This window comes from Calypte anna, chromosome 1, assembly GCF_003957555.1.
Source record: "Calypte anna isolate BGI_N300 chromosome 1, bCalAnn1_v1.p, whole genome shotgun sequence".
NCBI classification, from domain to species: Eukaryota; Metazoa; Chordata; class Aves; order Apodiformes; family Trochilidae; genus Calypte; species Calypte anna.
In genome coordinates this window covers 116,959,856-116,979,381 of record NC_044244.1, presented here as the reverse complement: position 1 = coordinate 116,979,381, position 19,526 = coordinate 116,959,856, and the positions used below count along the sequence as shown (strand labels likewise).

At 44.8% G+C, this 19,526-nt stretch overlaps 1 protein-coding gene across 8 annotated transcripts in view; it reads right to left on the bottom strand.

Moving 5' to 3' along the window:
* Positions 1 to 15,681: 15,681 nt before the first annotated feature.
* Positions 15,682 to 19,526, bottom strand: part of DMD (dystrophin) — a 950,620-nt gene continuing 946,775 nt past the window's right edge. For 7 of the 8 annotated variants that reach the window (XM_030448312.1, XM_030448319.1, XM_030448327.1 and 4 more), the window contains one exon: positions 15,682 to 18,165. In XM_030448312.1, the coding sequence (XP_030304172.1) occupies positions 18,154 to 18,165 (12 nt within the window). In that variant the 3' untranslated portion in view covers positions 15,682 to 18,153. The remainder of the gene's footprint in view (positions 18,166 to 19,526) is intronic. The other variant, XM_030448338.1, reaches the window with a different exon arrangement.

The following is a 19,526-nucleotide window of genomic DNA, read 5'->3' as shown; positions in this document are numbered from 1 at the left end:
AATTATATGTGTATATAATTATAATATATGTGGGTGTTTATGTATGCACATGCACACACATATACATGAAGGATGTAAAAATAGAATGTAAATACTATTTGTATACTATACTAATATAGCATACAAATATAAACATTTTAAAAATTTAAAATTCTGCATCATGACAGACTTCCAAAGGTTAGAGCTGTTTTTTCTTAAGAAAAAGAGTAAGTTATCCCTTTCACACCTCAGAGTACTGCAAAAGTGTTATTTTGCAAATGCTTTTTTTTTTCTTTCTTTTGGATTTGGAATGATGATAACAGCTTTTCTCTTCTTCTCTTCTCTTCTCTTCTCTTCTCTTCTCTTCTCTTCTCTTCTCTTCTCTTCTCTTCTTGTCTCTTCTCTTCTCTTCTCTTCTCTTCTCTTCTCTTCTCTTCTCTTCTCTTCTCTTCTCTTCTCTTCTCTTTTCTCTTCTCTTCTCTTCTCTTCTCTTCTCTTCTCTTCTCTTCTCTTCTCTTCTCTTCTCTTCTCTTCTCTTCTCTTCTCTTTCTCTTCTCTTCTCTTCTCTTCTCTTCTCTTCTCTTCTCTTCTCTTCTCTTCTCTTCTCTCTCTCCTCTCCTCTCCTCTCCTCTCCTCTCCTCTCCTCTCCTCTCCTCTCCTCTCCTCTCCTCTCCTCCTCTGCTCTCCTCTCCTCTTCTCTCCTCTCCTCTCCTCTCCTCTCCTCTCCTCTCCTCTTCTCTTCTTTTCTTTCTTTCTCTTCGCTATGTAGAGAATGTAAATTACACAAGCCTTTGGGCTGATGGAGGGACTACAAGGGTCACCTTCCCTGTCCAGGCTGGAGCAGCAGCTCCATCTGGACTTGAAAAACCATCAGACATGGTTCTCACACTGCTTAGTCCAAGAAATTCCCAGAAGATCAAATGATGACTTTGCTTTTCAGCCAGCCTAGAGGCATTAAATAGCTAAGTCATAGCTACATTTAAGTCATCACAGTGACTCTGACACTACATATTTTTAAACACGTTACCTTCAGTCTGCTTTGTGTCCCTGTCTTCTCCATGCCAAGTGGAGAAAAAGCATTTCTGCTTTTTCACAGGAGACATTGTGGGGATTGAAGATCATATGGGGTGAGATACATCCTATGTAGGCAACAACCTAAATGGAAAAAGTGTTATGGGGGATAATAAAAGCAAGATTTGTTTTGCTGTCAAGGACCATGAGCAGGAGACAAATGTGTGTCTACCCCACATCTTAATGGCAGTAGGAGCAGCTACACGTATTGGGAGAGGTGGTGCAAGAAGTGTTGTGGGGCAGGAGCCCTTGGAAGTTCATCCCCCTGCCAAGCCACAAACAAAGCCTTGGAGAAGAAGGTGGCAGCAGCCAAAGGAAGCCGGCTGGGATCTGTCCTCTGCTGGCTTAAGCATAAATCCTGTTGGCATCAATCAAAACCAGAATGTAGCATTCAAAGAACTCTCCTTTGGGAGTTTTGAGATAAACCAAAATGGCTTTACATGGCCAAGGTTGCTGCCAGCTTATATATGCTCAAAAGATTTTTTATTATTATTTTTTTCCTTTTTTTTTTTATTTTTAAATCAAAAAAGCTGTGTCTTCTTTATTTCTTTTTGTCCCACCATTCATTCAGTCCTCACCTTGTCTCACTCTCCTTTCTTTTTCACATCCCTTTTTCCTTTCTTCTTCCTTCTGGCTCCCCTCCAAATGTAAAAAGTCAAGAGGATGGCAACATCAAGCGCTGGTTTGGCTCTCAGTGAGGATGCTGCCTTTCATCACAGCTCCCTTTGTCGCTGCTTGCCAGTAGGTGGAGCACAGCCACCACTTTAAGTGCTGGTGGGCTTCAGAATGGTTTTCCCCCTTCCCTTCCTCCCGGAAAAAAATCCATCAGAGCTACTGCAGTGAATCAGTAGTTGCAAAGTAGCTCAGCAGTATACAAAACAGCTCATCTTGCCTGGATCTCAGCATACAGCATAGTGACTCAAGTGAAACCACATGGGCCAAAACACCATCTGATCTAGGTAGTAGATTCAAAAAACAAAGAAAAAAACCACACACACACACACAAAACCAAACCAAAATTAATAAAATAATAATAATAATAATAAAAAAAAGCCCAAACCAAAACCACCCAAACCAACCCCCCAAAAAAGCAGAAAAACTGAGCAGACATTTAGCAGCTTCCACTTCTGCGTGCTGCTCTTGTTTCTACTTTTTATGTTTCTTTTTTTTTTTTTTTGCTTTCAGAAAAATCAGTTCCACAAGTGGCCACCATGCAGGGGACAGTTCCCCCTGCTTTCCAATGGCAGGGATGCAGCTTTGGGCCAGTGTTTGAGATGCTGCAGCTGCAAAGGGGCCGTGGCACTGAAGCACCGTCCCAGGACTCAGCCTCAGGCTCCCATGAAGCACAGGGCACCTCCCTTTCCCACAGACACTGGGCGTATGGGAAATCTTAGGGCATCCATAGTTTCTGTCTGATGTTTCAGTTCTTGTCACCAGTGTATTTTTCATGAGTCTAGGGAAGAAAACCAACAGTGACAAGTGCAGACAAGCTTTCTGGCAGACAAGTCTAAAAAGTCATTTGCACCTGAAATCTTGTCTGTTTTTTTTTTTTTTTTCCCAACTAGATCAACTGCTGTAACAAAACATATTGCAAATCTTGCCTTGTTTGCATGCTGGATCATCTTGGCTACATCCCCACTCCTGTGTCACCGCAGGCTGTGTCACCACTGAAGGCTTTCACAGCTCTCTGCCAGCCCTGTTCCTTCCCTCGCTCTTTGCAACCTGCTGTGGATGTGGCTCCTGCAGAAAAACAAACCCTCTGCCCATCTCCAGAGGTTCATGGTTGGGAGGGTCTCAGCCAGCCCACCTAGCATTGCAGGTGGCTTTCCAAAATGGTGTCTCCTCACCAATTATATTCCACCTCCACCACCGGGCCAGGTTCACCTGGGGAAGTGGTGGGCTGTAAAGTAGATGTTACACTTTCAGAGGGTTTTTCTTTTAATGAGCTGTTGTGTCTTCAGAGGGTGGCTTTCATCTGGCAGAATGATGCTTGGCACTTCCATGTGCACCGGGCAAACATCCACCAGTGGTTCTGAAAGGGAGTGAGGAAAGTGCAGAGCAGGATGAGGAACCCTGGGATGTGCTTGCTCAGCTGGGAGAGTCTCTTCCCACTGTGTTCCATGGAGACTGGCAGAGTTATGTAGGACATAATCTGCCTGCTTTGTCTCCTCCTTTGAACAGACTGATTTTGTCACTGCCTGTCTTGGTGTCAGGCCCATTTTCCTGGCTCAGTGGGAAAGCCTCTGTGTTCCTTTGGCATGTGTGGCTGATGGGGCAGCCCCCAGCACCCAGCAAGGGCCAAGATGAATTTGCATACTGGGATCTGCAGCCCATCCCACAGCTCAAGCCTCTGCTGCCAGAGTTTTAAGAGGGCTCCCTTCAGCAGCCCTACAATGGCAGGGGGACAATTTTTCACAGAAACACAGAATCACAGAATGTTTTAGGTTGGAAGGGACCTCCAAGGTCATCCAGCCCAACCTTTGAGCAACACCATAATCTAACTACTAAACCATGTCCTTCAGGACCAGGTCCAAACACCTTTTAAATGCCTCCAGGGATGGTGACTCCACCACTGTCTTGGTCAGGACATTCCGATGCCTGATAACCCTCTCAGTGAAAAAAAATATTTCCTAAATGTTTTTCTTGGTTACGCTGGCAAACCACAAGAGGGTTTTTCTTATCCTTCCTTTTCCTCCCCCCTCCCTTCTCTCCAGGATCACCTCAAGGTTTCTTGCTGTTTGCCTCCACCTTTCAGTGTCTGTGGAGGGAGGTGGATGCCTCATCTCCTTTGTCTCACCCTGCCTCTGCCAGGCTGGGACATAGAGGTGTTGCTGCTTGTGAGGCCAAAGATGGGGAGTGCAAAGAGCCCCTAGAGAGAAGAAAAGACAGTGCCTCTCTTTAATGTCCTCTCCCCTCCAAAGCTGGGGAGGCAGGTGAGGCAGGGTTGCATCCTGCCCAAGGTGCTCAGCAGTGCATCCTGGCTGTCCTGAAGACCTGGGAGCAGCCTGGGAGGGGGCAGAGGCATGGCTGTCTTCTCTGTGGCTTGGCCAGGTTGTTTGGGGCTCTGCCCTCCCGCTCTTCACCACCAGTTTGTCTCTGCACTGTGGCACAACAGCCAGGGGGGGGGAAAAATAAGAGGAAAGCCTGAAGGGAATGCCTTAGGGCCAGCGGTCATTGCTGTGTGCATTTTCCAGGGATCTTTTTATTCCCTGCTGTAGTCCTTCAAATTAAAAGTGTTCTCGTTATTTACATTTGAAAATTGGATGATATGCTGGACTGCTATTTCTCTATTGACTCTGTGCTGCTAATACATTTAGAAATTGTCTGCCTGCTGCAGATAGGCACTGCCTGCTTGGAAACATTTGGATTCCCTCTATCAGTGTCGCAGAGGGAGACACAGAAAATAGGGAAGGACGTTTGATTGTTTGCACTTACCTTCACCCAGCAGTAATAGAAAAGTGTTTGTGTTTGATACATCCACCTCCTGTGTAACAACAACCTTTGCTCTGCCTTCCAGGTGAAGGCAAAATCTGGATGTTTTCTGCCAGTTCCTATTGTTTGTGTTGGTTTTTTTTTTTTTTTTAACTGCAGAGTCTGTAATTAGTTCATCCAACCCCATGTGTGGCCACAGGAGTCATTTGCTGGGAAATGCAGGAGGTGCAAGCACTGCACCAGGGTCTGTGAGCCAGTGGGACCTTGGGCTTCTTGCTGTCACCCCCCTGGTGTCAGCTCTGCCTCATCACAGGAGCAGGTTGGCAGGTCTCAGGGCATGGAGTTTATGAGGCAGAAAGCAGAACAGGAGCTACTTTCCTATGGGGCTGACAGCAGAAGGTGTTGGTGAGAGAGGGGCTGAGGTCTGGCAAAGCTTGGGAGGGCAGTTCCTGTTTTCCAGGTGCAATTCATGCCAGGGGACAGGAGGAGGCTGGCAGGGCAGGGGACAGAGCCCCCAGCACCTTTACAAAGACAAAGAAGGGAAGAGCCACGGCCAACAAAGATGTGGGTGGGAGGAAACAACGCAGCTGGAGAGAGAGCATGGTAAAAGCTTTGGGAGGAAGGCAGGTAGCCAGAAGGCACAAACAGTAGCAAGCAACAGTGACAAAAAGCTCTGAGCTGTAGCCAAAACGAGGTCTGCAGCAGAAAGCTTTCTGCACCTGTGTGAGCCACTGCTTTGGAGGCAAAGGTGTGAGACACCTTTGATGTGCCTGTTGTCACATATTGGCCTCCACACAAAGCCATAAGGAAGACAAGCTTGTGTTTTCCCTCCCTGCTATCCTGTTTTTGCTGCCTGGCAGATGACATGCTTGTCACCATTACCAGTGGGATGGCTGGGAGGGTATCCTTGGCTTCAGACAGAGGCAAGGTTGGTCCTTCCCTCCTCTCCTGTCTCCCTGGAAGAAACTTGTCTGCAGTCCTCCATGATCCTGGATGGAGGAGAGGAGCTGGAGGGGGTGAATGAGATGCAGTCCCCAGGGCAGGTGAGACTGGGCTGGACAGGGTGACTGAGGGATTTTTTGCAAATGTGAGCCAAAGCACTTGGGGTAGCTTTTGTGGATCATGTGTGAACTATTAAATAATAAAGAACAGAAACATTTTTGAAATATGAAAGTCTCAGGATTTTTGCACAGCTGGCTAATAAGTGGGATGTGGAGTTGCTTGTTACTTGAGAGTTTCAGAAACAAAAGGCTGCTCTGTTTCTGTTTTCTCTGCTGTGATGTGTGCTCCAGCAACCCAGCCTGGCAGCAGGAGCAATAAAACCCTGATTCCAGGGGACATTCCCATTACAAGCTGGTGTGAGCATGCTGCAGACCTCAAGGTGCTAAGTTGTTACCCTCCCCATGGATCAGCACCTTGCTGTTCTGAAACATAATAAAAAGCTGTATGAACAGCCCCAAGACTTCTCAGATGGGGTTTCCTATGTCATATCTCTGTGAAAGATGCTCTCCTACCCAGCCAGTCTGGGGTGGGCAGCAGAGGTGCTGCACAGCCCCGGTGCCAGGTCCTGCTGCCACCTCTGGGCATCTCCTCTGAGCAGCAAAGCACAAGGGGCTGCATGCTCAGTGTGAGCTGCAAAGGTGCCCAGGGGCCCCTGGCACATCATGAAAACCCTTGCAGAAAATTAGAAGTAGTTTGCAAATTATTTTCTACTCAGTCAGGAGGCTGCAGGTGTTACAAATCATCACTGGGTTGACCGTGTCCTTTTGAGCTGGAAGGACACAGGTTAAGAAAAGTTTGATTATATATATATTTCTGTATAACCTCTGTGGCTTCCACACACGTATGTGCCCCCAGCTGCTTTGCAAACTGCTGTACAATCACCAAAGGGTGGTAAAGGCTCTGGGCTGGCTGCAGAGTAGAGAAAGATTTGTTGTTTGCCTAGATGTGACTAAAGAGAATATTCCCTGTATGCAGGCAGCTTTGATTATCTTGTACGGCTGCATTTAGTGTGATCACTTGTGGATTCACGCACTAGACCAGTGTGGCACCATACCTATACATCATATTAAATATTTCCTGTGGGAGGAGCAGGTATGTTTTATGGCTTTTTTGCTAGCTCCTGCAGTTTTAGACCTTTTCCCCCTTTTCTTTCTTTCCTTTGGATTACAGGAGAAATTTCAAGTGCCAGGAGTTGCTCCTTGTGTTGCTGTTTCCTGCTTTTTACAGGAGGGCAGTGTACAACCTGGGGTCAGGCAGCCTGTAAGACAACTGAAGTAAAACCCATGACACCATCAAGCACTTAAAATTAAAATGCTGATTTGTGCTTACAGAAACGGTGTGCACCAGAGCTTAGCAGAGGGCTGTGGAGTTCAGGGAAGGATGGGGAAATAGCTCCTTAATGGATGACTGCTTTGGAAAACATCAGTCTCTGGCACTTCTGCCTCAGCCAGGAAAGCCCCATGTGAGCCTTTCATAAATTAAACTATTTTAGACTTTAAAAAGTCTCTGCTGTGAGCATGCTGCTGAAAAAGGTGCCCCACTTCTTCTGGCAACCTGAAATTATCTTCTGAAGCACCTGGACTCATGTGTAAACCAAACCACCCTGACCGATGAGCTGCCCTAATGCCACTTTTCTGTCCCTGTGTGTTCTTGTCCCCCGCTTGGTGCAGGCACTGTCAGGATGAATGGATTTGAATTCCCTGTGCAAATCTCTGACCTGAACGGGGGCTGGCCTCCAGCCTAGCTACAGAGGTGCCCAAAGTCTCATCCTCTGAGGAGCAGCCCCAGTCCTACCATGTCACCTCCTTGCAGGGTGGCTGATCAGCTGAAGGAACCTCTGCAGGGGCTGCACAAACTCATGGGTTCACCAGCACACGTGCACACCAGGCACCCATTCAAACACAAAGTATTCCTTTATTTTCTGTTTGCCTATATTTGCATGATGTGGGAGTAGGAAGGTTGTAGTGAGCAAATATCCTGGGGCTGAGGAAAAAGCTCATTCTGGGGGAGGCTTTGCTTCGAGGCTACCCACTCCCTTGTGCTCCTGCACACTGTGATTTGGTATAAACCTTTCTTCAGCCCCATCACGAGGTCTGGTAACTGCATCAATATTGCTGATAGCATCATGCACGTGTTCATCCTAAGTAGGTTATCCTTCACGCTGTGCAGCTTCAAACCTGCTTGCTGCAATTTATCAGTGGGGAAGGATATTTTGGGAATGATCCCATGTCTCTTCTCCATGTCACAGGTTAATGTGCTGCACATAATGAATCCTACCCGCAGGATTTCTCAGTTTCTTATGCAGCAGTAACACAAAAAATATATGCAGCTCTCTCTCTCTCAAGATCTGAAGGTTTTTCAAATGACCATCTAGCTCATGGCATCCAGCACTTCTCTAAGTGTTTGTTATATCCAGACAGTCCATTAGAGTGCACAGCAGAGCCATGATGAACCAGAACCAGAAATGGGAGCTGCAGAGCATCAGGACAGACAGGCAGACACCATGGCTGCTTGTGGGTTCTGGTGCTGTCATTTTTTACCTGGCAGAGGCACAGCTTGGTCTCATTGGCACTTTGTGCACACACAACAAATTGGAAGAACTTGAGATAACCCTGTGTCACACCCTTGTTTTGGCAGCACCAGCAAAGCCAAGTGTGGTCATGGGCGTGGGTGATGCTGATGCTGCTTCCAGTTCAGGACCACTGTTCTCGTGGCTCCACCGGGAAGGGAAGAAGGTGATGGGGAAGAGAAGGGAAGGAAAAAGAGAAAGGAGCAGGACCACGAGCCCAAATGTCAGTGGCCTTCCTTTTGTAAGTGGGACCAACTTACATCCTTGATACAGATTCCAGGGTTAGGGTTATTGTTTAGGGTTTAGGGTTAGGGTTGCATAGGGTTAGGGTTAGGGTGATGACCCCTGCTGTAGAAAAACACACCCAAAACCTTCAAAGAAACAACCGAAGAAAAACCCCCAAACCTAAACACACACACAAAAAGGACCAACATGCCTTTCTATAAGGACTTTAATCATCTTCTGTATCAGTGCATTAAAAGAAAGCATTCTCTTACTGAAGGTCTCCTTCTCAAATGGGAAACCAGATTCACTCAGGGTTAAAGACATCAAGAGTAAAAAAAAATAAATCAGAAACTGCAGTCCAAGGGGCTAAGGAATAAAGAGGAACATATATGGGACCCCAGACTTAAATGGCTCCTACACAGCCACTTTCCTAAGCATAGGGAGAGAAAGCAGAGAGCCCAGAGGGAATGGAAGAGGAAGGCTGGAGGGAGAGAGGCTGCTCTGTAAGTAAAGCTATGTATTAGAAGTGGCACAAAGGAAAACATTAATGAAGCACAAAAAAATGAGGCTCAGTAGGGAAATTACTGGAGGGAAAAAAAAAAAACCCAACAACTGAAAACAAACCCAGCACACTGAAGGAAAGACAACACGGAACATTAAGCAAATGCATTGCGCTGGAAGGGAGCGCTCCCCGGATCGGGTTTGTGATCAGCTGTGCTTTGGGCCTTCTGTTTAAGACATCATCAGGAGGGGAAAGTGGGGGTAATGAAGCTGTGGAGTGCCACAGCCCCTTGGTGATAAGGAGCATGTGATAAGGAGCTTGGGGTTTCAGGCATGGGTAATTCTGGCAGGATCCTATGCAGGAGAGGGGTGGGAAGGTGCAATCCTTGCCAGGGATGGGGGGGGGGGGAAGTTGGTGGGAGGTGGGGTTGGCTCTGGGAGCTAAGGGGAGGGCTGGGGACTTGTCCTCTTCTGCTGCACTCAGGTCTGAAGCTTGAGGGTGGTGGGAGATGGGGATGAGTATGGGATGGAGACAGGCAGCCTGGGTGGGAGAGGGAAGTGTCCAATGGTGAAGATGCTGTCGCCAGGGATTAGCATAAAAAGGTTTCAGTGGGCAAGCACTGCAGGAGAAGAACTGCCAGGGACCACAGGGAATGAGCCCAGGTGAAAACCACTGCCAGCAAAGTAGAAATCAATATATTCATGCTGAGAGAGGAAAAGCATCCTAAGTACTAGGGAACTTTAAAAAAATTCTTACATCTGAAAAAGGGGGAGGGTAGGGACTCCTACGTTCAGTGCTTCCAGCATCTGATAAAAGCATGCAAGCCTTAACTGCATTGAGGCTTTGCAGTAAGAAAATAGCGAACTCTTGGGCTTGATGTGGGTACCTGCAATTTTAAGACTTCCAGATGCAAGAGGTCTTTTCCCTTCATGTATTGTTTTGTCTTATAAGTTTGCTTAATGTAGAAGAGGAAGCCAGAAAAAAACAGGCAGAATAAAACACAGACGCAATCAGTCATTGAAAGGCTTAGCAGCATTTGTCTGCCTGCAAGGGCTTGCTGAAGGAAGGCTTTGAGCTTGCCAGTGAGGGTTTTTTTTTAAAAAAAAGGGGTGAGGGAAAGATGAAAGAAGCTAACTTGTAGGCTTGATGTCTTCATTACTTTCTGCCAAGTCTGGAAGGCCATGCCAGATCTGCCAGGTGTTTCGGAGGAATAACAAAAGCAGAAGTTACATGGAGCCAATATGCTTACAGCCACTTTCCTTCGGAATCATAATTCCTGAAGAAACTTCAGAATCTGCTGAATAAAATAATGCTCTGGTGCTACGAAACACAGGTTATTATAATTTGGAGTAAAGCTGAATTAATGCTCATTGTCAAGTTTTTCTGTTTTGACAACACTGATCCTGATTCTTATTTTTTTAACTGAACAATTTATATGCTCAGCACAGTTAAGGGTTCGTGCATGCATGTGTGTTTGCAGGAATGTGCGCACACACACACACATATACACAAGAGTAAGATGAGAGTGTTGCATGCCTCTGTCTGTGCATACTTGTTTATATTAATGCATCTAGCATTTATTCCAATGTACCTAATACTTTCTCAGGGCCATGAATTTCTAAGCCTGTATTTGTGGATGGTAGGAAAAAAAAACCCAGTAGTTTCAAGTCTTATCACCTGCAGCTGGTTGCAGCCTTTATCTAAACATTCGCTGTGGGATGCAGCAGGAAATTATACTGGCAACTGCCATTAATCTTCTGTGCAAAAAGACTATCTCCTACATCAGTGTTAGAATAAAACCATTTGTCTGGTGAATGAGGCACAACTAAAAATTACCCTGCTGCAGAAGTAAAAATCCTCACAGGATGATATTTTTGATTATGTACTTGCCCTAGATCATCAATACGGGAATCTCTAGGTAGTTCAAACGTAACAGCAAGCCTTTAGAGATGGAACGGTTTTAATCTTATTTTGGGATATACTACTGATGTTCTGAAAGTACATACCTCATGTTATGATGTAACACTGCCAGTGTACAAAGGCACAACTATGTGAATCTCTCTAAGTACAGCACTTCAGTTTTGTTTCCATAAAATGCTTTGGGGTTTTGCTGCTACTCTCATGGCCTTTGAATGTGAGGCCTGGCCTGGAGGTGTCCCTCAACTGGCAAGGAGCCTTTGCCACTGCCATGCTCCCTTGCTGGATCCCTCCCAGGCCAATTGCTCATTGGTTCATTTTTTAAAGACAAAGAGCTTTCATCTTGCAGAAGGTGAGAGCATCAGTTTGGAGATGAGCAAGAAACTCCATTCTCCCTTGGATGCAGCAGAGAGTGGTGGCTGGAGGGAGAGGAGATGCTGATGGAAGCTTCATGGCAGTCTGGCATGCAGAAGTGGAAAGCCCATGTGTGCCAGGGAACAAACCACCTTTCTACAGCTTTACAGACTGATTTGTTTTAGCTTGTCCTTAACATCAAAAACAATGTGCTCTCAAAGACCCTCCTTGTCTTTAATGTAGTTTTTAATGGTTTGAAATAAATTATACCTGCAAAATTGCAGTTAGTGTTGTTGGTTTGGATCACCTTCAGATTCAAGTACAGCACGTGGGAAGGAAACAAATATAGGAATGCCAAATGAATTAACATAATTTTCTGGTTTCCTCTTATAGACATACATAAATAAAAAAATTTTTTTAAGTACTTGTTGCAATTCTGTACACACCAATAGGCTGGAGTGAGAATGTTCTCAGACATGGTAATATGGAGAAAAAAACAACCTCTTCCATTCAGCATGAAAGCCAGTAGAAGACTGTGGCGTTTTTTTGGGGGTTTTTTTCCCTGTATTTGTGCATGTGCACATAGAAGTGTGTGTGAGAGAGAAAGAGCTTACTAGTGGTGAGTTGCTTATGTCTGTAGATATGGAAAACCTGCTTGGCCACAGCTAGTAAAGTGCATGTGCCAGCTAATAAAGAAATGGTATATCCATTGTAATGCTCAGATAACAACAAAAAGAAGTCCTTACACCCAGTAAACAGCTGCTAAGGTGACTGAGACTTGGGCTGGCAAGCAGTAAGGGTTTAGGCAGTAGGCACAGGCAACAACTGTGTTTGTGTAGCCCCACACTTCACTTCTATAGCTACAAGATTGCCTTAAATTTCATCCCTCCTGTCTTAGTTTGTGTCAGGACAGAACCAATTTTCTTTCTAGTTATTTTATTTTTCAGCTAAGTCTCTTTTAAGGAGCTGTGCCTGCTGAAATAAACAGCCAGGCTCTCAGTTAGCGTCTGCTTCTAGGACTGATAACACTCGATGTTTATAGTTACAGCCAGAGACTGGGATGCAGAGCCAAGGACACTGCTCAGTTCTGAGGAACATCTTGTGCTCTGGAAAGAAAAAGGGAGTAAAGGGGTCACACCTGAAACCTTCATGAGGGGATAAGTAGAGTAGTGAGGTGAGCAAAATTGACCAAAATATTCCATCTCATATGTGTCATACTTGGTATAAATTTGAGGGATGATGAGGGTTCAGCTCTCTTCATCCATGAATAGCATCATGGGAGGATTCCATCCATTTATTTGCCTTTTGATCCCAATCTGTCCTCCTGAGTCAGTGGGTTCCTGCCCCCAGCTCCCATCTACTGCTGACTCCAGTAGCCCAGCCTGGGACTCTTCCAGGGCTGCCCTGCAGCCACAGTTGCGATGTGTTAACTTGGGGAAGAGGGAGGGAAGAACATTGTATCTTCTTTTATATATTTCATTATTTTTCTTTTCATCATTACTGGTTCATTAAAGCTGTGTAGTTTAGCTCCCAACCCATAGGTCTCTCTCCCTTATTCTCTCTGCTTTCCCTATAGGGCAGGGAAAGGGGTTAATAGAGAGCAGCTGACAGATACTTAATTACTGTCCTGGTGTTAAATTGTGACACCTTCCTTAACCACAAGTGATTTTTAACCAATTTTTCAGCAGTATGAACTATTAAACATGTGCTGTTATCATCTTCCTTAGCTGGTAAGTGGTATTATAAGCTTACAGGGATTCCTGTATGGACGTGTTATGCCTTAGCTGGTTTCAGCAGCCCATTTTTCTTGCACAGATTTATGGCACTTTCCAATGAGCTGATATGCTTCCTCTGAGTTGAAATGAATTCCCAGTGAAATCTTTTGAGTGGAGCCTGAGTCAAGAAAGGGAAGATTTATTTGGCTTCAGCCTGACTGCACACATGTGCACATTGGCAGCAGAAATCAGGGTCACAGCCAGTGAAATGCCCCTGGGGCCTGGGTGTGCTGCTAACCCAGAAGTGTGGGGCTGGGCACGCAGCTGCTGCTCCTGCACCTCTGTGAGGAGGGACATAACGTGTCCCCCTGTAGACTGCAGTCCCCCCTTGCACAAAGTGGGTGCTTGGTCTGAACAGCCAAGCACCCTGATGTAAAAGTGACAGTGTGTGGAATGGCACCATTGAGTTTCAGTGCTGAAGAACTGCAAGCAGATACTGCTGGTTGCATGTAGGTGGGCTTGGGAATGCACATGCTTCATACAGTCCAGGCAAACGAGGCTGTGGATGCTCTGCAGCAGGCCCTGCCACAGAGTGAGCTACACTTAATAGCAACGAGAGACCTTCTCTACATCTTGCACATCATTTCTTTCCCTCTTTTTTTCCCATGTTAGCCACCTCCTCCCCGATCTCTCCTTGATTTCTACCCCATCACTGCAGCAGAGCAGCTCTCTCTGCCTACACAGCACTGGGGCTCTCGCAGCCTCACAGGACAGATGTAAGGCTGCTGGGCTTCTAAATTGTGCTTGAGCTGGACTCCTAAATTGTGCCTGAGCTGGGCTGGGTGGCACTTGCTGGGGTGCACAGTGGGTTCAGGGGCCATGGGGCAGGCGACTGGCGTGTGCCATTTGCAGCTGCGAACACCTCCTCATGCTGGGGAGTGTGGGGGATGTGGGGCCTCGGTGGTTGGGTTTGAGGGAGACTTGGACCCCCCCTTGGGCTGCCCAGTACTGAACTGGCTAGCAGGGCCTCAGGTTTTCCATCTACCTGTAGTGGAACAAAGCAATCAGACGCCTCTGATTACCAAGACATGGGTGTGAGCCAGTATCAAATCCACCTGTGCCCAATCAGGGCAGGCCCCCTATTGAGCATGTGCAAGACCAGGGGGCCAATAAAAGGTGAAACTCACAGCCACAGACTAGCTCACTCTCAAGCACTGTGTTACCTTTATTGCACCACTAGCGCTCATCGCCTCCAAGGCGAGGCTCTCTGTGGAGTCTCGAACCCGGGGCTTTCGGCATTGCAGTACTGGGTCTTAACCAGCTGCACCACGAGAGCTGTGCCTGATTGGGCACAGGTGGATTTGATACTGGCTCACACCCACGTCTTGGTAATCAGAGGCGTCTGATTGCTTTGTTCCACTACATCTACCTATCTGTCTTATGGAAAAAGGTAGAAGACTTTGGGTAAATGTCATCATTTTTGGCCATATCAGCCAAAGTGAAAGAATTAATCTTCCTTTCTGCCCAGAAAACAAAGGAAACACACTGAACAGTTAATAAAGGAGGTTGTTTAGCCCAGATATACCTAAGGAAAACACTCTTAAGAGCCAGCAAGAAATACCAGATTTGGTTCAGAGGATGTTAGGAGGCACTGGTGGCAGGCTTGTGGGAACAAAGCAATGAAGATGTCTGGGCAGCTGTACACATGGCCTTAAAGAGCTGCTGTTCTCAGGGCAGCAGCTGTTCACATGCACTGTCCGAGCTTACTTGCATTGCTGACCAGTGCAAAGCTTGTGAGAGGTGACAAGACAGCCCACAGCACATGATCTGTGGGACCAGGGTTTGGGTTTGCCTGTTGCAGCCCTGGCTTTGTCGAGGGGACTCAGTGTGCACACGTGGCTTTGCCTTCCCTGTTACCTCCAGTGCATTGAAGGGGTGAGGAAGCATGCAACTGCTCCTCTGCATCCCTCATGTGTCCTTTTGTGATGTTTTAGTTTATTTATGTACTTAGTAAGCCCCATCCCTCTGGCTCACGGCCAGGCTTCAAACCCCACAGCCTCCTCATGTGCAGCCAATTGCACCATTAGCATACGGAGAAAGTTATCCTCCCTTTTGCTTAACTGAATTAAATAGAAGTCCTCTTGTCACCTCTGGCTACTGTGCTTTATGGATTGTGTCAACTTCAGAGGAGATGTCAGTGCAGCAAGGCTCACACTGATTCACAGATGTAGGAGTTAACCCAGAGTAACTCTGGTCTGAGACAGTGGATGTGGGATGCATATTTATTTCCTCAAGCAAAAGAAATGAGGAAATTCCCACCTCCTTCCTTACTGCCTTATCAAAATCATACACAAACAGATGCTGCTTTTGCTATTTTATTTGATTATTTGTCATTATGTTACTTCTGCCACCAGAGGGTAGCTCAAAGATAGCATCATGACACAACTGAGTACAGTTTGGGTATTAAAACTCATGTTTCTTAGATACGTGAGGGGACATGTGTGATCAGCCCCTGTGATGGGAATATGTGCTCCCCAAAGCCCAAAAGAAGAGGGGTTTGTGAGCACCACGCCTGGTGCCAAGGAGACCCCTGAGAGCTGGAATGATCAATCTGATGATCTGAGGCTCCTGTTTGCAGCTGGGCACAAGTGTGAGGCTGGCACCCTTTGAAAAGACCCAGGGAGCATAAAACCAGGAGGCCAACAACCCCACAAGGGGAGAAAAACCCAACTCAGAAAGAGCCCCTTTCCCTCTTTCAGCCAAATTCCAAGTGCTGTCACCAGCACCCTGAGGCACCAAGATGTCTCTAGCCAGGAGGTTTGGCACATGGGGTGCTGCACACCCACTGAAGGTGAGGATTGCCAGAGAGGAGATGTGCTGGGTGACTCCTAAACCTCAGCAAAAAATACTGCACCTTTTATAACATAATTGCGTGCTTTATTGATATACACAGTAAAGCAGTATTATAATACAATAGTAAGGCATATATTTGGTGAAATTTGATATGTTGTGAAAAATGCAGTAAAACATAAGTTTATAAAAATAATTAGTAAATGTTACAGTGTTGGTGTTAAAACACAATATATTATGATATCCAAGTAATAAACCAGTACTGAGTAACGATGAAATAACATGCCATATGGTATTTATGTGTTCAATTACACTGATTATGTTTTACAGTTTAATACTTCGTCATTATAAGGAATATTAAATAATTCCCAAATTATGCTTTAAAAAGCAGCAATAAAGCTTTCAACTTTTTAAATATTTTTGACAGACTCACTCCAAAACTAAGATCTAAAGAATAAAACAAACAAAACAAAACCCTGATGAAAACAACCGTGCAATCCATTTTTCCTCCATTATTGTTTTCTGAAGAGAAGGTTTAACGTAAAGGGAAAAAATCAAGAAAAAACCCATCTTTTTCTTAGATCTCATTTAAACCTTCTGCTAAAAAAGACCATGAGAAATACTGAGGGTCCCTATTATAATAAAATGTTAAAAAAGCTTTTTATTAGAAAAGCAGAGATTTGGGGGGATTGTATCTATTTTTTGTACATGATTATCATCGTTGGCATTATTTAAACAATGAGACCTGGTCACACAATGGACACGTGGTGAGGATGTAACATTATCTGTACGTAATTGTCAGGAACACCACAAAACCAAAGTGAGGTAGAAATAGCATGACTAGCCATGTTCAATGTTAACTAGCATTCAAAATAAAATCTTTCCCAAGTTTAATTACACTTCATACAAGAAGAGGTAACAGATTTTTTTACTCTTGCGATATAAAGTCAAATGGTGGGTTTCTACATATTCTAAGGTAAAATTAAAAGCTGGTTAAGAAAATGAAGTGGTAAAGCTTTTGCTAACAGCACCTCATACTCAAACCTACCTCTCTCTCGAGCTGCAGTCAAGCTGGCTAATCTGTTTTGCTATCAGTTCCCCTCTTTGTCACATGATTGTTAATTCTACGGGACTCTCTGTAGTGAGAAACGGGGAAGGAGGAAGGATCAGGGACTTTGTTTTGATGCTAAATATCTGATGGAGCAGTGTGGCTACCTTCACCTGATCACCCTACACGTGCAAGAACAGCAGTAACTCTTCGACAGCCTTTCCCAAAGGTAGCTTGCAGAGTCAGCAGCTCCTTGGGAGTAGCTGCTGTAGCAGGCTAAGACACACATTGTAGAAAGCTCTGGGTTTATTTTCCAGAGAACAGAGAAACTTGGGAGCACTGGGAGCTGGGCAAGTGAAGATGCTCTGTAACCTACATGTGCTTTGGGTCAGAAGCTGATCCCACGGGGGGTCATGAGGGAACTTCTCCTTCTCTCCTCTGCAGCAAAGGTGATGGGAGTGGTGGCAGCAGCAGGGGGAGAGCTGTACCCAGCTCCTGATGAAGCCCTTGCTGCAGCCAGCAGGGTACTGGACACTGAGGTCCAAAGGTTTAATCCAGTAAGGCAATTTCTATGTTCCTTTACTATCAGCATTCAGGAATTTAGTCAGTAGAAGAAATGCCGGCACACAAGAGGGTAATTAAATTCTTTCCTCTCCTTTCTTGGTTTGTTTTTGTTTTGGTTTTTTTTTTCCCTTAATTTTTTGCAGGCTCTGTCATGTACTGTGCTCTTTCATTTGATTATTGCAAACTAGTCTATGATTCACATAATTCCTAATTTTTTGGAAAGAGGTGACATAACTACCTTCATTGGAAGTTCAGATTTTTTTTTCAAGCCAGCCCTCATCAGACAAAACCTATGAGATATGCAACTTGGCTGTTTTGGTGTCGCTGAAGGAAATATTTCTTCCTTTTTGATAGGCAAGGAAAAGAACACAGAACATGAATCTCTCTGATACACTTACAGAGCTGAAATGATACTAAACAAATGCACTGCCTCAGTTGTTTTTTTTTTTTTTTTTGTGGTTTTTTTAAGGGGGTTTCTATAAACAATTATTTTTATAAAGCACACTTTAGTTTACAATCTTTCATTATAACTGTTATAAATTTTTTTAAACAACCCGAAATGCGTTCCATATAAAGAAATGGCAAGTTATTTAGCTATCAAGATTTTACATGTAGTTTTCTTATAACTTTTGTACAATTGCATAGACGTGTAAAACCTGCCATTGTTAACAAAACATTAACAGACTTAGGAAACTACTGAAATCTACAGTATAGTACCACTACCCTTCACAAAAATATAGATTTTTTTTTTTCTTGTAAACTCTCATAGTCTAATCCTCTTTGTAGTATGAATATTATAAAAACCATGCGGGACGCCTGAAGTTGTAAAACACATCTTGCTATTCTAACACCTTGTCGTCGGTCATCACTGTCACTAAGGTTTCCATTGCTCTTCCCAAGTCGTCTGCCATGTGGAAAAGGCTCCCTACATTGTGGCCTGAAAAAAAAGTCAGAGGAGATTAAAGGAAGAAGACAAAGCATCAGATTGGTAAGAACATTTTACAGAAAAGGCCGAGCACAGATCCATCACTCTCGGTGTATTGGTTGATGCAGTCCCCAGTGGGGTACACTGGAGAATGAATACTCTTTCTGAAAGTCTCCTGGATGAGCATAACACATCATTGTTTGAAAAAGTTGCCAGTTTTGCAAAACACTTCAAGCAATACTGGCTTGAATGGCTATGGCAAAATACATTGACAATAAGCCAGTATATTCCTGTTCCAAATCGACCCCCTGTAGCAGTGATGCTGCACCATTATGAATGTTCACCAAAAGCAATGATTAATTCCATTGACATTACAGAAAAGTTTCCCACTGGTGCTGCAAGTGTTTGATCACTCAATGTTCTATCAAGGAGAAAACCAGAAACAAACACATCAGCAGTAATTAACTAAATCATTAAACGCAAGAGCTCCCAGCAGGATACCTGCACAGAGCTAAAATGAAGACCAAACAAAATGCTTGCAGCTTATTCAATAATTTTTTTTAAATCCTTTGCTTTTCAGACACCAGTCTAGCAGAATTAAAGATGTCACAGTTACCACGTAACTACTACACAGTGGTTCATTTGCACACTACTCACCTGTAACCACTGTGAAGTCCTAAAATGGTACAACCACAACTTGAGGGGGTCCTGCACGCATGTGATTAATGAGCACAGAGTACAACTCTGGAGGCAAAATCTGTAACTTTGCCCTTATTTTAGCACCATTGCAAATGGAAAGGGAAGGCAGCAACACTGATCAGCAGTAAGAAATGGCTTCAATGCAGTTAAGAGACTGAGCAGATTTGAAGGCAGTGCCCTTGGCATACCCTGCCTGGTTTCCACCTGCTGTGCAGAAGACTGTGGATCTCCTGCAAGTCCCGTGTTAGATTTTCAACCTTCTGTGACTGTCTTAAATATCCTCTGGCATCAAAAATGACAGAGATGTCACGGTTTCAACAGCTGAATCCCATCTGGCATCTGAAGAAATATGACTGAAGAGGAAATATGACAGAGATCGAGGCACCCTACAAGGTGAGCATTCAAATGAGGACTAAGTGTTTAAGATTTCTTGCAAGAAGGAATGAGCAGACAGAAAGTCTTAGAACAAGCAGAAGGAATTTATTCTCCACACAGTACATAATTGTATTACTGAACTCATCACCACAGGCTGATGCTGAGGCCAACCACATAAATGAGTTAAGAAAGGACTTAGGAAATAAGAACTGAAGAAAGATTTATCTGAATGAAAAGTGCATGTGACCCCCAACTCAAGAAGTCCCCAAGGTGCAGAGTGCTAGCAACTGAAACTACAT